Raw genomic sequence first — 22148 nt, 5'->3', positions numbered from 1 at the left:
TATGCACTAAAGCTCGCGTCCACGCGCCTTGCGTTTGCCTCGCCTCGCGTGGAATGGTGTTTTGAATCTACGAGACGCGCGCCAGCGCGCGCCCACTTGGCTTACTATTTTCACCTTGGTAGACATCGTTTCGTATATTCTTGTGAGGCAGCTAGAGCACAGATATTCGTATGGAGAAGATATCTGTGTTCGCGCCGCACTTCCAGGCTTATGATCTGTCCTGCACAATCTGCGCATGCGCAGGCGCGCGTTCGCGAGCTCTTGCACGCTGGAAAGCATACGCGTAGTTTAGCCTTAACTTCGCGAACGATACCGTGCACGACCGCGACGAGGCTCTGCTGGACGTCGGCCTTGTCTTATTTAGCGTTAAACACCTAGTTGAACGTTGTCTTATTTTTTGTTATGTACAAGTCTATAAATTTAAAAGGTACACACTGCAATTAATTAGCATTTTGGGCTTTGCAATGCGGTCACTAAAAACCTTGATTATATTTTTAGCGAAACACCATAGAGATAGCCAGAGAAATATAGATAGTCAAAGATACTACTATGATCCACTGAAATGGCATAGCGCTACTAGGCTTATTAAGGGCTTAGCCGACAGATACAGCACCAGTTACATTGCTCAGTGAGCACGTTCTTAGCCGCAATGTTCCTGCTTTGAGTGAAGTGCAAATGCCGTGGCGATGCATTTAGTATCAGCGTTGTGTTAAAGCGTAAACGAAAGGAAAGCTCGGCATAAACGGAATGGCAAGAAGCGCAGTTGTGTTGTTAACACGTACGCTTGCCACGCGTTTGCCGCGCCTCTCGCCCGCTTGGCTCAGTATTTGCGCCTTGGTAGACATCGTTTCGTATTTTACAGGAAAGCTGTCAACCTCTATTTGGACGGGATTTTGCGTGGCATTGTCCTCACGGAAAAAGAAGGTTACAGATTTCTTCTTCTTTCTGGAGTTTTATCGTGCCAAAACCAGTTATGATTATCAGGCACGCTGTAGTGGAGGGCTCCGGATTAATTTTGACCACCTGGGGTTCTTTAACGTGTACTACAACGCAAGCACACGAGCGTTTTTGCATTTCGCCTCCATCGAAATGCGGCCCGCGCGGCCAGGATTCGATCCCGCAACCTCGTGCTAAGCAGCGCAACGCCTTAGCTAACTGAGCCACCGCGGCGCGTAACGTTACAAATGCACTTAAGTCTCCTTTGGTGCATTGAATGCTAAAGCATTTCAAGTTTTCCACGTGATACCTTTCACTTGGTGATGTGCTCGAATTGGGCCAAGTTAATTTTGAGTGTGGGCCAACTAATTTTTTCTTGTGGGCTAAGTTAATTTTGGCAGTGGGCCAGGTCAGTTTTGAACGTGGGTAAACTCAATTTTCGATTCGGGCAAAGTCAATTTTTTGGGGTAGGTCAAGTCAATTTTGCGAGTGGGCCAGGTTGGTTTTGAACGTGGGTAAACTCAATTTTCGATTCGGGCAAAGTCAATTTTTGGGGTAGGTTAAGTCAATTTTGCGAGTGGGCCAGGTCGGTTTTGAACGTGGGTCAGCTCAATTTTAAAATTGGGCAAAATAAGTTTGTTTCAATAAAGAGCAAGCACAAAACAAGTATCCAAGCCACGTAATTGATGATCAGGCGCTCCTGTTAATAATACGAAGCACGTAGCATTCCCCGCATACGTTTCCGGTAAAGATTACTGCTGCGCAAGCTGCCATCGCGATTTCGGGAGGAACGTCACTAGCGTTTCCTATATAAAAGAACCAGCCTAGAAATTGATTTCATTGTTGTTGTAGCACCGCTATGGGTAGGCAACGTATAGCCAGGACTCCCGGGGAGCAGCGTGAATCCGAGGGGTGGTAAAGGGAAAAGAAATGGCAATACGAAGAGCGCCGGCACGACGCGGCGAAGGCATTTTCATTTTTTTATAACCCCTTGGGCTCGGTATCGCGGGCATAGAGAAATAAAAAAAAACTATAACTCAGTAAGTTTTAGAGACGTCATATTGAGACGCAGCCTGGGCACAGTTTTTGGAATTATATTGTGCTGGTTTTAGAGGGTAGCTCTTAGGCGCCCGTTCCTGCGTTTCGCATCGGCGTCCTTCGGCGTCGTCCCTTGGCGTAACTGAGTTAACGAGCTCACCGAAGGATGAAAAAGCGAACATGGAGCGAAGCAGGGGATGAATGACGGCGATAGCGAAGAGGAAAGCGGAAAAGGAGGGTGCAGCGGAATCATAAGACGGAAAGCGGATGAAGTTGGGGCAGCGGAACCATGAGGAAGAATCTGGAGGAGGAGGAGGGTATGGCGAAAGCGGGAGAAGAAAAGCGTAGTGCCGTGCAAGATGGGCTCTGCGGCGACGACCGCTAGGAGATGGCGCCACAGTAACGTGCCGTCGTCTGTTCACCGTTATCACGTGGCGACCGCGTCCACCGGTACCATATGTGGAAACAAAGCGCTGGATGAGCGTAAGTCTGTTTGCGGCGGCTGCTGTAAATCGCGCCCACGCGTCACTGACACGCTGTCACTCGCGATCTCCCTATTTGCGAGGCAGTCGTGCCACACTTCGCTCCGTTTGCAACGTGCCGCACGATACAGATTGTCCGCGCCAGCCGATATATCGCGGAATGAAAACGCATACAGAGCTGCGCTCAAATTTGGAGTATAGTAATCGTCGGTTAATTTTTTTAGTTGCGTAAACATTGGGCATATTTCCGCGAAATGAAATCCTCGTGAACAGAATATGCGCGAACTTAGCTATATGGTTGGGTGCACCTGTGGCGTCGATCGTATGTTGTCCCTTCATGATGTCGCAATAATCACAGGCAACCCATAGTTAGATGTCATTTGTGGCCATCACATTCAATGCCGCATACATTGCGCTGTACTGCATGAAAGAGCGTGCTGGGCTACGTTGAATAATATCCTAATGGCCATGTGGCTTCTTCTAGACAGAATGTCTAGGCGGTATGATTTCACCTGAGTACAACAGGTGGCGATCAGCAGGTCGTTATTGTAATTTTATATTTAACGACCATTTATTGCCGCAGTCAGAGAACACCGCTCGTTATAACGAAGCTGGATATAACTAAATAATTATGGCTTCCTTGTCAACTTCGTTGGAACGGAGTTTTACAACATGTTGATTGAGTATTACAGTGTTTAGGTTTAATAATCCTTTATCTGTGAAAAAAAATTGGCTGTGGCTTAGCTCAGTTATGCCTGGGTGTACGTAGCGAGAGGTACGGTTAATGTTATTGTTTAGCTTGGTGTTTCATTCCGTTGTTGATCCGCGGCCCTGGCATGACATGCCGAGCTACACGAAGAACCATCTTCATCTGAAAGCACTCGCCTGGCCGCTTCGTACTTACGACGCTTCTCGAGGCGTGCGGCTCGTTCTTCCTCCGTCTCCTCGGCTCGCTGCCTCCTCTTGGATTCGTTCCGACGACGAAGCCTGGCTTCTTTCAGTCTCCCCGACTCATTTTCCATATCTGCCGACGAATCCCACCAAGCCGCCCCTTCTATATATACAATGCAACGCCGGCTCCTAGGGCGATACAACGCCGGCAACGCCGATGCAACGCCGGCGGTTGCTAGGCAACGGCTCAGCTCGCGGTTTCACCGGCTCCTGCTCTGACGTCATGCCAGATGGCGCGGCGAGCAGCGCTTCCAGCTGCAGTGGTTGCTAGGCAACGGCTCAGCTCGCGGTGCGGCCACCGACCACAGCGAAACGGCGAGAATACGGCCTATGTACCTCTCGCTACAATTACCTTTCCCTCCTTCCTCACCTCCGTCGAAGCTTATGGCGCAGCTGCGCGAATATACACTGTGGACGCGGAGTACTAAAAGTTCTTTCAACTTCGGCTTATGGTAGGGCGATCACATTTTTTTATACAATCAACATGCAGCTTCATTGAGAGAACTTCGTTTTTGTAGCATGTTCTCATGCCTGAATTTTGCACAATGGGCTCTAGATCTCTCTGTCTTTCTTGCTCTGGCGACCGGTTCCTGAAGTAGGCAAAAAAAAAAAAGAACTGTGATGAAAATGCGCAGGTAGGAATAATGAACGCTTCGCTAACGTCTCGCCCGTCCGCAAAGCTTGGTTTTAAAACAATTAAGCTGCGCAGGACGGACACCCAATAATCGTACGAACGATTTGAAAGTAAACGTGGGAGTTCAAGAACATCAGGGAAACATTTTTTAGTTGTCCGAATCAACGCTGCCACCGCAGTCTCTTGTAAGCAAAAACACACAAAAAAGAAGAAAAGAAAAAAAAAACAGGAAAATTCTTTCAACCTCCGCAATTTCAGACCATAAACTGCGGCCGACTAGCGCGGTCATGTTCACTTGACTACTGTGGAGCAGCCACAAAGCACCATGCGATTTTTCGCAGCCTGAGAAAAATTCTTCACCCGTATTTACAAATGCTTGCAAATGCTTATTTAGGTGACAGGAAGGAACTATAAAAATTGTCGCAGTTTCACCTGAAAGGCGAAACATCAATTGCGATAGCAAATTTGTAGAGAGCTATACGGAGTAATGATAGTAGCTTTATCAGCTGTATAAATTTGGACATGCAGCAGCACCGGCAACACGCAGAACTGTTGTCGACGCCGTCGGCGTTTTGCCCGCGTTCGCTCAAAATGCGTGCGGCGTTGATGACTGTTGCCGGAGCCTCTGATATAAATAGGCACCTGGTGCCGCAGCTACACGTCGCCTCCCTTCCCTCTCCCTCCCCCCTACGGCCTTTCGTGCGTCAGAAGAAGGCGCGTTTGCTCTACATATATGGTGATTGTAAAGGAGGAAAGAGACGCCTACTTCTGCAGCCCTTAAGGGAGCACGGCACAGAACGCGCGTTTGTTCTCTGCCGTTCGTTCACTCCCCGTGAAAGCGCGCGTCCCTCGCCCCCTTTCACTCGCACATACAGCGTTCGGCGGCGCGCGGCGAATTTGGCGCTGAGCCGTGCTCCCTCAAGGGCTGCAGAAGATAGCGCCAACCTTTCCCTTTCCCTCAAGAACCACTTACCCCCGCGCGGCGACTATTTCATCTCCATTGACGTCATACGGAACCTCACGGCGACGGCGACGGCGACGCCGACGGCAGAAATCTGCTTTGGAGTGTCCATATAATTGCTATCGCAATAATAGGCACCTGGTGCCGCAGCTACACGTCGCCTCCCTTCCCTCTCCCTCCCCCCTACGGCCTTTCGTGCGTCAGAAGAAGGCGCGTTTGCTCTACATATATGGTGATTGTAAAGGAGGAAAGAGACGCCTACTTCTGCAGCCCTTAAGGTGTGAGGCCAAGTGAAAATTGTAATTTTTTTTCAAAATGTCAATTTTTTGTTTTCTGCTTTGTTAGATGAGGAATTTATTCTACATCATTTTGCGGAAAAAAGTATCTTCCTACGCAGTTTCTTTCAAAAGATACATAAAAAAATGTAAACCCACCCGGCGTCTACGAAACCGAAACTGAAAGTGCCAGTTTTCTGTGGAACAGAAAAAAAATGCCCTGGTTTGCAGTTATTTGCTGGTTATTTAAGAATCGCATCACGTAAAAAGTGTAGCAATGCCATAATAGCATTTTCAACATTTTATTTATCAATTAAAATAATAAACACTTCACCAGGTGGACGTGCAATCTTTTGCACGTGTTGTTTACGTTATGGAGGCTGCACGCGTGCTAAAGGACAACCGGATCGTGTGATGGATGTGTTTACTCTCTGTCGCTTACTTTTTCTTACTGGCAGCCACAGAATGGGGAAGTTTAGAGCGCAAAGACGCACAAAATTAAAGTTTGTTGGCAATCAGTACAAGGCGACGGACCTGGAGACGTACAGTAAATACCTGTAATACTGAATAGCAGGCTAGAAAAAAAAAGGCAGGCGAGGTGCAACACGAGCAAAATCAGACAAGGGCAAGACCCAAGACAAAACTGGCTACAAATATAGGGGATTTTAGCTCTCCTGATCATCTTATGTAAGCGCTATGCTTTGAAATCTTTTTGTTGATTTTCTCAGAACTCATCTTTTTACGATTTCTTCAAACGCAAACATTCATAACTTTTTTCCTAATAAAGATTTTTTGTGAAACTTGGCACAATTCTTTCTCACGTTATTGGGTGTGCAATGAACCTCAGCAAGTAAAATCGTGCCCCAAGTTTTGATATGGAGGCCGTTTACACCAAGGCGCACCCATTGGAAGCACACATGTTTTTGGTTATTTCATCACTATGCTTCGATAATTGATCTGATCTCAATAATTTTAGTTCATTGCACAGATCAAAGCCTCTCCTATATCACCGCCAAAAATTGTGTTTTTTTATCGAGTTAAATTAGAGTTATGACTGTTGGCGTGAGACCCACATTTACTGAAATTTTTCAAATAATAAAAATATGGAAAAAATAATGCAAACTTTATAACGCTCACATGGGCCTAAAAAAGTGTGCTTTATGATGTAGTCTAATAATTTGTATTGTTTATCCTTTTTTAAACGTTTTTCCCCAGCACTTGGCCTCATACCTTAAGGGAGCACGGCACAGAACGCGCGTTTGTTCTCTGCCGTTCGTTCACTCCCCGTGAAAGCGCGCGTCCCTCGCCCCCTTTCACTCGCACATACAGCGTTCGGCGGCGCGCGGCGACTATTTCATCTCCATTGACGTCATACGGAACCTCACGGCGACGGCGACGGCGACGCCGACGGCAGAAATCTGCTTTGGAGTGTCCATATAATTGCTATCGCAATAAAAGGATTATCTCATGTACAGACTCACCCGCCGTGGTGGTGTGGTGGCTTTGGTGTGCGTTTCTATGTAAGCCCGAGGGCGCGAGTTCAAATCTCGGCCGCGGCGGCCGCATTTGGATGGGGGGGAAATTTAAGAACGCCCTTGCACCGTGCATTCCGTGCACGTTGAATAACTCCAGGTGGTCAAATCTATTCCGGAGTCTCTCACTACGTCAGTGGCATCATTGTGCCTACGCCTGTTGTCAGCCTACGATTGAGAAAAAGCTGCTTTAGCCAATAAGAACACGATGCTGGCCGCCACCTGTTCGTTCTGCTTGTGTTCTACTTGCGAAACGGCGCATTACCATTGTACGTCACATTATCGGTGGGTGTTACACAAAGCAACACTGGAGGTCATAGGAAAACTCCCAGAAGTTCCGAGCATTAAGGCTCTTCATCATTGATTTATTTCTACCGAACGATTCATTCGTTCGATAATGATTCGTGCCAATGAACTTGTGGTGTCAGGTCATGCATCATGTGCATGACCTGCACCACTTGGCAGTGGCGACGACCTAGGTGTGCATCGCCTTACGCCTGCTATTTCCTTTGGTGCAGATTGTCTCTGCGCAGCCGCACTTGTGCGCCACGTCAGCATCGGCCGAGACCACGTGACCTAACACGCTTCTCGGCACGGATCGACAACAGGAGGCGCGGCACGGCACTCTTCGGCGGCGCTGATATCTGCAAGAAAGGCCTGACGTCACCCATTCCAGAGCTACAAAAGGAGCCTTCTTGCGCTTACTGCATTCACTTGGCAGTGGCGACGACCTAGGTGTGCATCGCCTTACGCCTGCTATTTCCTTTGGTGCAGATTGTCTCTGCGCAGCCGCACTTGTGCGCCACGTCAGCATCGGCCGAGACCACGTGACCTAACACGCTTCTCGGCACGGATCGACAACAGGAGGCGCGGCACGGCACTCTTCGGCGGCGCTGATATCTGCAAGAAAGGCCTGACGTCACCCATTCCAGAGCTACAAAAGGAGCCTTCTTGCGCTTACTGCATTCACTTGGCAGTGGCGACGACCTAGGTGTGCATCGCCTTACGCCTGCTATTTCCTTTGGTGCAGGTTAGTTAAGTTTTCTCTTTTTTGTTTCGTTTTCTTCTTTTTTTTTCGTCGCTGCTGCCAAGTGTGTGCCTCGCCTTGCTTGTGTGACGATGTCAAAGGAGTTTGCGAAAGCGAAAGACGAAATCCTTCAGAAACTAAAAGATGAACTCAAGATAGAATTGAAATCGTCGCGCGAGGCGTACGAGAGAGACCTGCGCAATGAAATTCGTGATCTGAAAAATGAGCAGCGAAACATGACACAGAGCATCGAATTCGCGCATAGAGAAATAGACGACTTAAAGAAGAGATTTGAAGCTGAAGTGGCAAAAAACACTCAGCTTTTGAAAGAGAACCAGGCAATCAATGCAAAGTACGTTTCCTTGGAAAGAAAGAACGGCGAGCTGGAGAACCAGATAGTTCATCTTGAACAATATTCTAGGAATGCCAATCTTGAAATCCAAGGAGTCGTTAAGACAGAAAATGAAAGTGTCGTTGCCATACTGTCCACTATCGGAGATGCTATTGAAGAACCAATCAGTGAGTGTGATATCGAGACTTGTCATCGCGTCCCCACGCGTAATCCGGATAAAACTAACATTATCGTGCAATTCAAGTCCCGGTCGAAGCGCGACATGACTTTAAAGAAAGCGAGAAAAGCCCGGCTTACTAATAACAGCCTAGGACTTGGCAGTCCAAGTCCTATCTATGTAAATGAGCATCTTTGTCCTACACTAAAGAGACTTCTCAGTATGGCTATTAGGCGTAAGAAGGACTGCCAGTGGAGATCCGTTTGGACCCACAATGGAAGGATTTTTGCAAGGCAGTCAGACAGTTCTAGCGCCATATCCATAACTTGTGAAGACGACCTCAATAAGATAACATCGGTGTAATTAGCCCCCCTCTTTGTGCGTACAGTTTAAGCTTTCAAAATGCGTTACCACGATTTTGCATTGCCCCATGAAATTCTTCCATGTTCTTCTATGTACGATTCTGTTTTGCATATTAACACACGCTCTGCCCTCGCTAAGCATGACCAGATTGCCTATTTCCTAGGCGAATTCTCTTTTCAGTATAGTATTTTAATGCTTACCGAAACATGGTATTACGACGGGTGTGCAATGCTCCATCTTAATGGATACAAAAACTTTTTTATCAATCGCAGTAGTCGTAGGGGCGGTGGCGTCGCTATTTATGTTAAGGCTTCTAAAGAATATGAGGTAATATCAGATTATACATGCATTACAAACGATTACGAGGTACTAACACTGAAACGAAACGCTGACGTCATTACTGTCGTTTATCGCCCACCAAATGGGAATTTTGGGCACTTTATGAATTTTTTTGAAAACTTCTTGCAATTTGTTTCCACAAATAGTCTGAAACTCGTTTGTGGTGGAGACTTTAATATAAATACCCTTGAAGCCAGCACCTGCGTTCAAGATTTTAACAACACCATTTCGTCCTCGGGCTTTGTGAATATAATCACTACTCCGACACGCATCACTGTACTAACTTCGTCAATACTGGATTTGTTTGTTACCAACGCGGAAACTAGAGTCACTGATGCGGGAACCATAGCCTCTGACATAAGTGACCACTGCCCAATCTTTATGATTTTCTTCCCCCCCAAAGTTCATACAAATAGTCTAAGGAACGCAATTACAGTGCAGTATGTATCAGACGATGCTTTACTTTTATTTAAGCGTGACATCAGTGTTCAGGATTGGTCTTTTATATTCGGAATAAAAAACGTGAATGAAGCATATTCTAAGTTCATTGAAAATTTTCAGCGAATATACGCTATACATTTTCCTTTTACAACTTTCAAACCATCAAAACGAATAAGAAAACCTTGGGTCACTCCTTCCCACAGGAAAGCTATTAATAAGAAAAATCGATTATTTCACACCTTTTTACGTACAAGAGCACCATCTGACTTGAAAGACTTTAAAACTTTCAGAAATAAACTGAACGCCGAGCTTAGGTCGGCAAAGTTGGGATATTATCAGCGGTTGTTTTCTGATATAAAGAAACAGCAACCTGACGCCGCATGGAAAGTGCTAAATAGGGTTCTCGGTCGCGAAAGTAAAACGGAAACGCCCTCGAAGTTAACGCACAATAACCGTGAAATAGTTGGTCAGGCGCTTGTTGATCATTTTAACCAAGCGTTTCTAAAACACGCTCTTCCAGATAGTAACCTACAGGTTATCAGACCGTCCAACAATTGCCCTGCTGAGAGCTTTGCTCTGCATGAAATAAGTGAAGCTGAGGTTTATCGAACATTTCTAGGTCTACGGAACAGCAAGGCTTTAGATATAGATAACCTACAAATAAAGCCCATAAAATATGTTATCGAATGCATTGCGCCTGCGCTCACTCACATATTCAATCTCGCTATCCAATCAGGTCAAATTCCTGACGCACTGAAACGATCCAAGGTAACAGTCATTTACAAAGGGGGCAATAAAAATGAGACAACAAATTATAGGCCAATATCTGTTGTACCAATTTTTTCTAAAGGCTTAGAAAAGATATTGTTTTCTCGACTGACTAACTTCTTTGACAAAATAAATCTTCTTTCCGACGCGCAGTTTGGCTTTAGGAAAGGACGCTCTACTGAAACAGCTTTATTAACTCTTAAAGAAAGTGTGCTACAAAACATCGAAAATAAACATATAACTCTTGGTCTTTTCGTTGATTACAGTAAAGCATTTGATTCACTTAACCATAACATACTGATACTAAAACTCTCGGACTACGGGGTTCGTGGTAAGCAGCTCGAACTACTCCGTTCGTACTTGGCCAACAGGACTCAGTGTGTGTACATTGGCAATTACCATTCATCTCCCCTCCATATAAAATGTGGTGTGCCCCAAGGCAGTATTTTAGGTCCTCTTTTGTTTAATGTATATATAAACGATATTGTAGGTATTGACGCAAGCTCAAAATTTATCATATATGCCGATGATAGCACTATTCTACTCTCCGGAACTGATGAAGCCGACCTAGCATCAAGATGTAATCACGTTCTTGAGAAACTCGTATTTTGGTCACATTCGAACTGCCTCAAAATTAACCCAGCTAAAACCAAGGTACTTTTCTTCCGTGCAAAAAATAAAGTAATTAATTTACAACAGAATATATACTGCGACGGGCACAGGATAGAAATCGTTAATGAATATAAAATTCTCGGAGTAACATTTAGCTCAAATCTCTCATGGGATTCGCATGTTGACAACTTATGCAAAAAACTTTCAATGACCACAGGAGCTCTATCTCGTTGCCGTGCAATTCTCCCAGTGGAAGCAAAAAAACAGATTTATTATGCGCTGTTCGCTTCTCATATTAACTACTGTAGTCTCGTATGGTTGACCACTACACAAAGAAATATTACAAGGATTTGTTTATTACAAAAGAAAGTTGTTCGCAATATCGCAAATATCGATTATTTAGCTTCCACAGAATATTATTTTAAGTTGTACAACATTATGAAAATACAACATATGTATGAATTTCGTGTTCTGCGTTCATTCTATCTGTCTTCACCTACTTTTAAAAATTTTATTACCACAATAGCACTGCTTCAGCAATATACCAATGTTCGTACACGTTGTCCTGACTTTTGGCTTATACCACGTTTCCGTACTTTTTACAAGCTTCAGTCTTTGAAATATAATCTTCCGGTAATCCTCAATAAATACGAACATATAGCGAAGCCCACACTAGCATTACTACATCAGCTATTTTCTTAGATCATACCTACCACTATTGTCCTGAAGCTACATACATTAGTAATTCTTTTTTTTTTAACAGAAGCTAAATCATCCTGTGTCTGCTTGTATTTGACGCTGTGGTGTTTTAGATTGCAATATCTTTTCCTGATGTATTATATGTGTATGTGTGTATGCATATGTGAAATCGCACGTATATGTGTATGTATATATGTGTGTGTATATATATATGTATGTGTTATTTTCCCCTTTCATTATATTCGACCTTTTATATATTTTTTCTTCGTATATAAATAATTTTTTTTATTTTATAGTCATATATCTAGTATTGTGTCTTCTTACTCCTATAGTGTATTCTTATTCTGATGAACTAGTATTTTCTGTTTTGTATGTTTTTGTTTAACGGCTCGACATGCACGTCGAGGTCAAGCCCTGCCTTGAATATGGTGTCCGGGCCTCTGTCAAGCTGCAGACCGCAGCTTTTAGCCCTGTCAACCACCAAATTTGTTTTGGAAATAAATTTGAATTGAATTGAATTGAATTGATAGCTTCAATGGCTGTCCTTTAGTAGAACCAAGTTGCATAAGTTAACCCGTCAAGTGTTGCCCACTCACGAATTGTTATCGACACAGAAGGATATCAGTACACTCTCCATCCAAACGATGTGCACCATGACGATTCTTAAAGGCACACCGCATCTCTAGCAAAAGACGATACAACACAACGTATACTCGTAGATACTGAAAGCGCTCTTCTCACCTCTTTAGGCACGCTTCTCGTTTTTCTTTAGGCATGCTTTGTAGTAATCGAAATCCTGGACAAATATAACTTCCTGGAAATTATTTAACTCTTCGGAAACTATTTAAATCTTCCTAGCTCAGAGAGAATCTTCCCAGCCCAAAGTCAGTCATGCGTTACAACTGCGAAGCACGCTTTTCGACACTCGTTCAGAGCGGCCATTGGCAACAATGCAACAAGAAAGTACCTTTCATCCGCAAGAATCAGTCGTGGCCTCCCAGCCAACGCCTACGACCACACATATTCCATTGCTTACCAGAGGCAGCTCAACCGGTGCCGACCGGCGTCGACCGGCGTCGACCGGCGTCATGATTTTCACAAGACTGCTTCCCTCGTCTCAGAATCCCTTTGCTACGTTGGTAGGTGCTAGGGCCGTTTAAGTGCTCTAAATTGACGTATAACAGCGCGAACTTGGACTATTGACGGCGAAATAGACAGACGTAGACAAGCGCTTGTCTACGCCTGTCTTTTTCGCCATTCATTGTACAAGTTCGCGCTGTTATACGTCATGATTCAACACCAACTAGCCCGGTTGCATACCTTACTACTCTAAAGTGAATCGCCAGAGAAGTTAACCAGGAGCGCGTGCGGTTTGCTATCCTGCACCGAGGGAAGGCGACAAAGGGACCAAACGAGAAATAAAAAAGGGGAGAGAAAGAGAACTAGTCACGCCCACACACGTGATGATGCGCAGCAATTAGGTCTAGGAGGCGTTCAAACAGATATAGTCGTTGTTTTGTGACGTAGGCTTCAAGGTCGTAACTTTGGGATGTTGCCGCCTTTCGTCGCCAGAAAACGAACGAATTCTTTATCAACGTTCTGTTCACCAAAGACAGCCCGATCGTGATTGTGCGAGGGGAATACTTACCCTAATCACTCTGCGGGTCTATCGCTGCGGGCCAGTTTGACCGCCTTCGCAATCGTATCCTTGTAGTCCTCACACGCGCCTCTGGTAGCCCTGGATGTTGCCAGATGAGAGCAGGCGCATCAACAGAGCAGGCAGCAGTGCGAGATGTTCAGAAAAAAAAAACGATAAAAAAAACGACAAATGTAAGGTCCGGGGCGCAGGGGCGCAGCTCTAGTGTTGCATACCTGGTTCGACCAGGAGCACATATACGCGGTCCTGCATCGATCTCCCATTTCGGCTCATCAACTATTTATATGAGATTCGTAAAATGCCGGACGAAGAAATCATTACGCAGAGAAAGTGGAGGCCCTCCGACCGGTGCTCATACTTGCTTTTCGTAGTTTGCCTCTTGAAGGCTCAGGTTCGCTGCCATGCATAATTCATGCGCGCGGCCCTATATCTGTTCGTTCGTTCGTTTGCTCGTTCCTGTGTAGACAACTCCGGCAAGATAGAACGCCAGCATTTTGGCCGGGCTCGACTCGAGTTCTCTCCCGTTGCTTTCACTGCATGGCCTTACTTTCGATTTTCTAGAAAAAAAGAAATGTCCTGCTTCGCTTTTTCTTGAGTTCGACGACTATCCCTGTCCGTGTTGCACGTATAGTTTCTACTTCCGGATGGGAGTTTAAGCCGGATGCTCTATTTGTTCGAGTTTGCTTATATCGTACACGTGAAAGTGGGAACCAGTACACGAATTATTTGTTTGGAAAACATACATACATGGACATAGACACGAAACAAGCAAGGGGGTAGCACAAACACACGCACACACACGCACGCACGCACACACGACCACACACAAACACACACGACCACACACAAACACACACGACCACACACACACACACACACACACACACACACACACACACACACACGCACGCGCACGCACGCACGCGCGCGCACGCACGCGCGCGCACGCACGCGCGCACACACACACACACACACACACACACACACACACACACACACACACACACACACACACACACACACACACACACACACACACACACACACACACACACACACCACACACACACACACACACACACACACACCACACACACACACACACACACACACACACACACACACACACACACACACACACACACACACACACACACACACACACACACACACACACACACACACACACACACACACACACACACCCACACACACACACACACACACACACACACACACACACACACACACCACACACACACACACACACACACACACACACACACACACACACACACACACACACACACACACACACACACACACACAACACACACACACCACACACACACACACACACACACACACACACACACACACACACACACACACACACACACACACACACACACACACACACACACACACACACACACACACAACACACACGTACGCACACACACGTACGCACACACACGTACGCACGCACGCGCACGCACGCACGCGCACGCACGCACGCCGCGCGCACGCACGCACGCGCACGCACGCACGCACGCGCACGCACGCACGCGCACGTACGCACGCACGCGCACGCACGCACGCGCACGCACGCACGCACACTCACACGCAGACGCACACTCACACGCACACTCACACGCACACGCACACTCACACGCACACTCACACGCACACGCACACTCACACGCACACTCACACGCACACGCACACTCACACGCACACTCACACGCACACGCACACACACACACACTCACACGCACACGCACACACACACACACCACACACACACACACACACACACGCGCGCGCGCGCGCGCGCTTACAGGTAAAAGAAAACATATTGACATCGCTGTGTTGATAAGCTACCTTGCCATTGAAAACGTATAACGACTGAGCGTTTATTTTAAATCTGCATGAGGCCCCCGACCAAATTTTGTTATTATCGTTATAAGACCTTATTTCAAGTATGCTGCATCGAATCTAAATCGGGTACTTGTGATTCTAGCTGTGGGCCTGTATTTGACAAGTGCTGCTTCTTGTTCATCATGGTGACTTCTGATAGTTTCACATTCATCCTGTGAGTCTGGGTACTTTGTTGCGGCTTAGTGAAATCAGGTCTATCAGTGCATTACTGCAATACCTGCGTATCAGCCAGGCCGTGTCTCTGTGCGCGTTCTTGGGCGTGCTTTCTCTTATGTGGAATGATACTCAACTCTTCACCTGTGTTGCTGCGCGGCTGGGAATATTTTAAACCGCTTTTGTTGGGTTTAACAGTCATCATCATCATCAGCCTATATTTTGTGTCCACTGCAGGACAAAGGACTCTCCCTGCGATCTCCAATTACCCCTGTCTTGCGCTAGCGTATTCCAACTTGCGCCTGCAAGTTTCCTAACTTCATCATACCATCTGGTTTTCTGCCGACCTCGACTGCGCTTCCCTTTTCTTGGTATCTATTCTGTAACCCTAATGGACCACCAGTTATCCATCCTACGCATTACATGGCCTGCCCAGCTCCATTTCTTCCGCCTAGTGTCAACTAGAATATCGGCTATACCCATTTGTTCTCTGATCCACACCGCTCTCTTCCTGTCTCTTAACGTTAGTCCTAAGATTTTTCGTTCCATCGCTCTTTCTGCGGTCCTTAACTTGTTCTCGAGCTTCTTTGTTAACCTCCAAGTTTCTGCCCCATATATTAGCACCGGTTAGTAGCTTGCGGCAAATCGAGTTGCCAGCAATCATTTGTTAAAACAAAGAAGTGCCGTAGTAAAAGAGAATGTTCGTTTATTGAAAGGGAAGTGATGGGTGAGGGGGGGGGGGAGTTCATAGCTTCTACTGAACACTTGCGGATAGCGGAAAGGGTTTGACGGAGAAATGAATAGAATAATGAGGAACGATGAGGAAATGTTACAATGAGCTACGCACATGAGTGGAAAAGCCGTAAGTTCGCACGATGTTTCTCATCAAAGGTAAACATTCGGCGGATATGTGCCTGGTTGGGGACAACTGAATTAAAGAGAAGGAAAAAAAAAAACTCCAACCCAAATTTATTTTAAAAGAACCCGAATTTTTGAAGCTCGACCTGCTCCTTCTTGAGAAGAGAGAAAACAACCACCAGCGGCGGCTCCTTTCGGAATCCTGGCACATCCAGAAGACGCCGGGTAGCGTCAGTCGTTCGTAAGGAACACTTCCCGCCGTTTACTCTCAAGGCTCACGCAAACGATCTGCGTGCCTGCCAAAAGCGCCTGTCAATACGCCAAAAACGCATATAAGCACTGCTACGCCTCACGCCATTTGACCCGTGAAGTAGCTGGCCAGGCTCCGAAACTTCGTATTTTAAAAAATAACTTCTGGTTGGAGTTTTCTTTTTACTTCTCTTTAATTGATGTTACTCACAGTGCGTCGTTGAGATATATATGCTGGTGAATGTTGTGTGTCGATCCAACAACGACGCATTGGTCGCAGGAAAGGGACCAACAGTTCTTCGGTGCAGCTCAATGAGAAACAGGAGGACGACTTCCTCAGCGGAAATCAGGATTTCTACGCCTCGAGTCAACGTGAGTACTCAAACAGCGTTACTAAAACAATATGCTCTGCATAACCGAACAGATACTCTTCATGCAGATGCCGAGAATTATAAAATCACAATAGTATAATTCTTTCGCGACTAACTCAGGCAGTGCTTATACGCACAGTTCCGCGTTTAAATTCCTGAGAGACTGTTGCTGATTTGTTCATAACGTCGTGTAACAAATGCCCACAGTTAGTCCCGGCTGCCAAGCGCGCCTTTTGGTCTAATACTCAATCCGCGCGATTCCGTGTACGCGAGCTAGTGCGCTAACAAGGACACCGAAGTTCCTTGATCTATGTTACTGAATGCCACCTTGTAGTCAACCTGCGTTTGTTTCCGGACAGTGAACCTCCAGTTTCCGTCTATTCTTATTTCCCGCATATTTATCTTGTCAGTTGTACTTGCCTTCTCTGCGTCCTCCTACGCTCTGTAGTGTGGAGCCTCTGTATTAAGCCTCTATACGGTTACTCATGCCTATAAGGGCCTACATGATAGACTTCGATAAAGGTGCGTGCTACCCCTGAATTGTGTACGTGCTTTACGTTCTACGAGTATGTGATCCTTCTCCTCTCCCTCCCTCTTTCTATTCCATTTACGCTCTCCCCTTGTGTGAGGTATCCTACCCGAACTGAGCCTGGTTCATCTCCCGAACTTCTGCAAATGCTCTTTTTTGGTATACTTGTCTGGCGCGTTAATCATATACCAGGTTATCTTTGCTTAATGGAGCACAACCCATAGAATATCACCTAAGGCAGATATCGCAATTCTGTCACATTCTTTTTCCCTTCCCCCAGCGTGGCTAGCCGATGTTGACTAGTTAACATTCCTGCCTTCCTTTTATCTCTCTCTCTCTATCACATTAGCTGGATTACTTAAAGAAGCGGATATTACTGGCTTGACGAATACTAGTGTGACATTAGGTAAATTGCCATCCACCCGACAATAGCACGATCTCATACAAAAGAAACCAGTGCGGGTTTCTCAGAAAGAAAAGCTTCGCAGTTAAAGAATGATTTTCCGGACCACTCAGTCAGTCAATAACTTTATTGAGGTCCTCAGGAGTTTTAAGCCGTTCGAGATTCCACGCGGGGAGCTCCTCTGGCCGAAACCGTAGGTGACGCCCAAGTCGGGACGGGAACGTGGTGACGCTCCCGCCAGTTCTTGGGCCCTCCGGACGGCCTTGAGTTGGAGTTTGAGGTCCGGACTTTTGAGGGCTTCTTCCCATTCGGGCTCACTGGAGAGAGGGCCCTTTGGTAACGCGGTGCATTGCCATAGTATGTGCGATAGTGAGCAATAAAATTCTGGGCAGTCTGAGCAGTTTGCCGGGTACAACGATTTTTAAAAAAATTCTTGTCGAGTTGGAAGCTTTCTTTCCGAGAAACCCGTTTAGGTTTCATTAGCTGCTTCGTGCTGCGTACTGTGCTTGCCACAAACTGTGAGAAATGCATCCTCAAATGATGTGGTGACATGCCATTATTATTCAAGTTAACACTTTAAAATTATTGCTGGAATGCATTATACTACACAATTTGAGGGCGTATCTTTGAGAACTTGAGCCAAGTAATGGCCGCCTCTTCATGCAGTCCAGCTGATGCGACATAATTTCATTATCTGCCGTACAGGATCTTTAATGAGTCTGTTTCCACTAAGAAAAAAATAAAACGGCAGAGTGTAATATCTTCATTTACCCCGCATCCTATATCTTCACCCAGGGTTAGCGTTCTTGCTTTCTTTCATGCTGGTCCACGTGTTCGCCACATCTTGTCAGCCAGCTTCCCGAAATTCCCTCTAGAACGAAAGGGAATACGCGATCCTCTTTCTAACGTGTTATTGGTAGAAAATTTGGCTGTATCCGCGCGCACAAAAATTAAAAAAAAGAGGCGCGCAGCATCTGCGACGTATAACTTGTTGAACGTATACACAGTTTCCAGCGTGAAGCGAACAGCTGAACATTCATTACCGCGCGCGTGCCTTGCCTCGCGAAATAACCTGGGCACGCTTCGCAAAGTGACGTGCTTGCACTTTGTTTTCTCCCTCTCTCTCTTTCTTTGCATCTGCCGTTTCAGCAACCTCGGCGAACGTCACTTGCAGCAAAGGTAAGCACCAGCGAGAATACCGTTATTTATTCTCCTGTTAACGGAGACGCGCCTATATTCTCCGAGGATGTACGACCCGATGTTCTTACGCGCGACGGTGCACTCTTTGAGCGAGCACAAGGTGCCCGAGATGGAAATTCGGTGCGCATCTCCGTACGACACGTGCAGAAGCCGGTCCCGTCCCCAACCGAAGCACCTGATTCGTAATGTTTTTGAGAAAACTAAAAGTTATTACGAAGCGAAGTAAAGACAAAGTTACGCGTATACCCTAATCTTGAAATTTGGGAAACGTTACGGTGAAAACGTGTTTACCTTGTTCGCTCAAGCGTAAAATGGCTTTGAATAGTTTCTTTTTGTGAAGAAAAAGAAACAAAAAAAGGCGCGCTCGCTTTTTGTTGGTTGCTTTTTATTTTGTAGGGAGCCTCGATTGCTACACTTTTTTTTTAAATTTTATTGCTCGCATCGCCATTTGTTCAGCCTCGCGAACCTGTGCAAGACGTTTCAGGACGCTTTGATATAAGTTATGTCCGCAGGACCGTTAGCCGTGTTTGGGGCGCAGGCGAAGAATAGTGTAATGGGGACGAAACTTGGTGTAGCCGAGTCTTTTTAAGCGTTACCATCCTTCAACAACACGTGCCATAAAGAGCTGCGCGAAGTGGGAGTTAAGAGATGCACATGCTACTCGAAAATTAGTTTCGCAGTATTTATGAGCATCGAAGCTGAACAAGTAAAGATATAATTACTTGCAATTTGTTCTTGTTTTCTTTCCTTTTTTTGGGGGGCAGACAGGTAGCTGAAAGCAAGAAGAGTGCCTTTGCTGTAAATTCGCTATCAATAGCCGGAAATTAAACTGTCTCGCGATTTTCCTTCGCATCGACTTCTTAATTGAGATCACTTTTAAATATTGGACACCCCTGTCAAACTACCTTCATCTGCTTACAAGTGATTTAATCGCAGTGCTTTTACCCCGCCCAGAGCTAGATGCTGAGATTCTACTTTTCATCTTGCTACTCCTTCAATAGCCTCACTTTCTTCGAAGCAATGGCTGCCATATACTAAACGAATTCCTTCTTTCATGATTTAAAAAGCTTCCCGTAGTTTCTCCCAGCCGAAGTGTGCGTTTGACGTTAAATTTACGAAGAAAATTTAGGGGAAACATTTTGATTACGCCAGGTAAACTGGATGGAAATTCGATTTAAGCATATTCATAGTAGCCTGCAAAGCTTGCACAACAAGGGGACATCTGCTGTGTGATTTACTATGCTAAAAAGGGGATTCCGTTGTATATATTTTCCAGGAATCCTTACTGTGTCATGCTTTCTCGCAGCTTGCTAATGAAAAGAATTAGAAACAGGGCTCAGCGGTAGCCCTGTTACTAAAAGTATTAAAGGAATCTGGCGCACGGTTTAATAAAGCGGGCTTCGGCACAGTTTTTAGCTTAACCGGTGCGCATTATTATGTGCAGAGTACGATTTATAGTGTTACGTTTTTTCAGTCTTGACCTCCTCCTCAGGCATCTTATCTGTCTCTCTCTCTCTCTCTCCGTTTTCCTCTCACCAGTTTCGTTTTTCTTGGCAGCACTTACTGCAATTGTCCCTCACCTTTCGGGGGGGGGGGGGGGGGGGGGGGATTGCAATTTCTGCTCGCAACCGAGGCGTAAAATTTTTCTCAGATAATACTGAAAGACCGTTATAGATAACGTTTCAATGTGACTCGCCTTGCGTCCGCTTATCGTTGATCTCGCTGCAACTGCATCGCAGACCCTTCGACGATGCCGTACCTGGCGCAAATCGTGACAGAACCGTTGGTGCGCCTGCAGCCGGCTTTCAAGCCGCAGCGGACCGAGTACTTTGCCAACGTCTCGTACGACCTGGTGTTGGTCAAGGTGTGGGGGCTGGCCCAGCACTGCGGCAGCCAAGTGCGAGTCGACGACAAGTACGGCCCAGCCAGGTAAGGAGGCGGTGGAGTCCGAAACTCGTGCCAAACTCGCGATGACGTGGCTTCCGGATGTGGCACCACGCGTAGACCGGATGTTCTCGTGCTGATCTCTACGAGTTTATTACTGTGGAATCATGGATCGTAGGCACTCTTCTCGTCGTCTTTTTCCCTGGGATCAAAGTGTAGAGTAGTGTAGGAATCGCGTTCTTTGTTGCCGTATTCTCGGCACCGGTAAGATTTTCCTCAAGTTCGGATGCGTGCGCGTTTCTCTCTCTGTCTCTCTTTTAAAACCTTATCCATTTAAATAGAACCCACGTGTGTAACACTCTGTAGCTTCGTCCTAATTTCGGGTACATTCTTTCAAACTTACGCTTTCAAAATCATGGATGGTTCAAACACGTGACCCGCGTGATCGTTGTCAGCGGTGCACCCGAGCTCAAACTCGAAGGCGTTTTCCTGTGCCCCTCACGAGTAATTCGTCCCTTCCTTAAGCCTTAGACGTAAGCTTTCTCGCCGTGCCCCGCGGACAACGCTACAACTTGTCCTGCGGGAAGCTATGGATTATGCGTGTGCCCCAATCGTTGAAATGGATTTGGTACTGCTTCCATAATCGCAGATTATTCCGAGGATGCGGCTGCCGGAGTAGTGGGAGCTAAGCTGCGACACGGGAACGGACCTTTGCGACTTCCTTTGTCATTGCGCGGCACAATGTTCCATCGCAGAGGGTCGTTGAAGCGCGTGAAATGGCATTCAAGTGGTGACGACTGATGGCTTCAATTGCAGTGGTTTGGCTGTTAAGTTCTTTGAAAAGCAGAACTCAAGCGTTCGCTAAACGTAATTGCGCATGCTCTGTCCCTTTTCTTCCTTCCTTCTTCTTCCGAAGTTGACGATTCACTGTACGTTCTTTCTGCTTGAAGCTGCGAACAGGCGCTTCGCATCCGGATGTGGATGTAATCTCACTGCACCTTGCAGGAGAACTATTTTCGTGTGCCTGCGAGCGCATGCTCGTGATCATCAGTGCGTGTAAAAATAATGTTTTGCGCGTGTCCATGTGACGCTTATTGATATTGTGAGCACAATATTCATCCTTCATCTTCTTACACCTGTGACATAATCATCATCACTGTGCGCGTCGTCTTCGTTCGGCGCGTGGCTCAGCCGAATAAAGGCGTCGAGACAACAGCTGTGCTGCATGCCTTACGAAGTGGTGGAGGCTGCTTTCGATCCCCTAGACCTCTACGATGTCGAGTTCCACTGGAGCTTTGTTCGGGTCGCCGTTTGCTCCGCCTGTCCACTGCCATGA

General features: G+C 46.3%; 1 protein-coding gene across 1 annotated transcript in view; it reads left to right on the top strand.

Annotated features, from left to right (window-relative positions):
* LOC119462210 (cadherin-like and PC-esterase domain-containing protein 1) overlaps positions 1–22148 on the top strand; it is a 109935-nt gene that overhangs the window by 72661 nt on the left and 15126 nt on the right. Inside the window, exons 13-15 of the mRNA XM_049672882.1 lie at positions 16706–16797; positions 18878–18907; positions 20668–20857. Of these exons, the coding sequence (XP_049528839.1) occupies positions 16706–16797; positions 18878–18907; positions 20668–20857 (312 nt within the window). The remainder of the gene's footprint in view (positions 1–16705; positions 16798–18877; positions 18908–20667; positions 20858–22148) is intronic.

Source organism: Dermacentor silvarum, chromosome 8, assembly GCF_013339745.2.
Source record: "Dermacentor silvarum isolate Dsil-2018 chromosome 8, BIME_Dsil_1.4, whole genome shotgun sequence".
In the NCBI taxonomy this organism is placed as follows: Eukaryota; Metazoa; Arthropoda; class Arachnida; order Ixodida; family Ixodidae; genus Dermacentor; species Dermacentor silvarum.
Note: the sequence above shows the minus strand (reverse complement) of the source record. Positions and strands in the feature narration are given on the sequence as shown.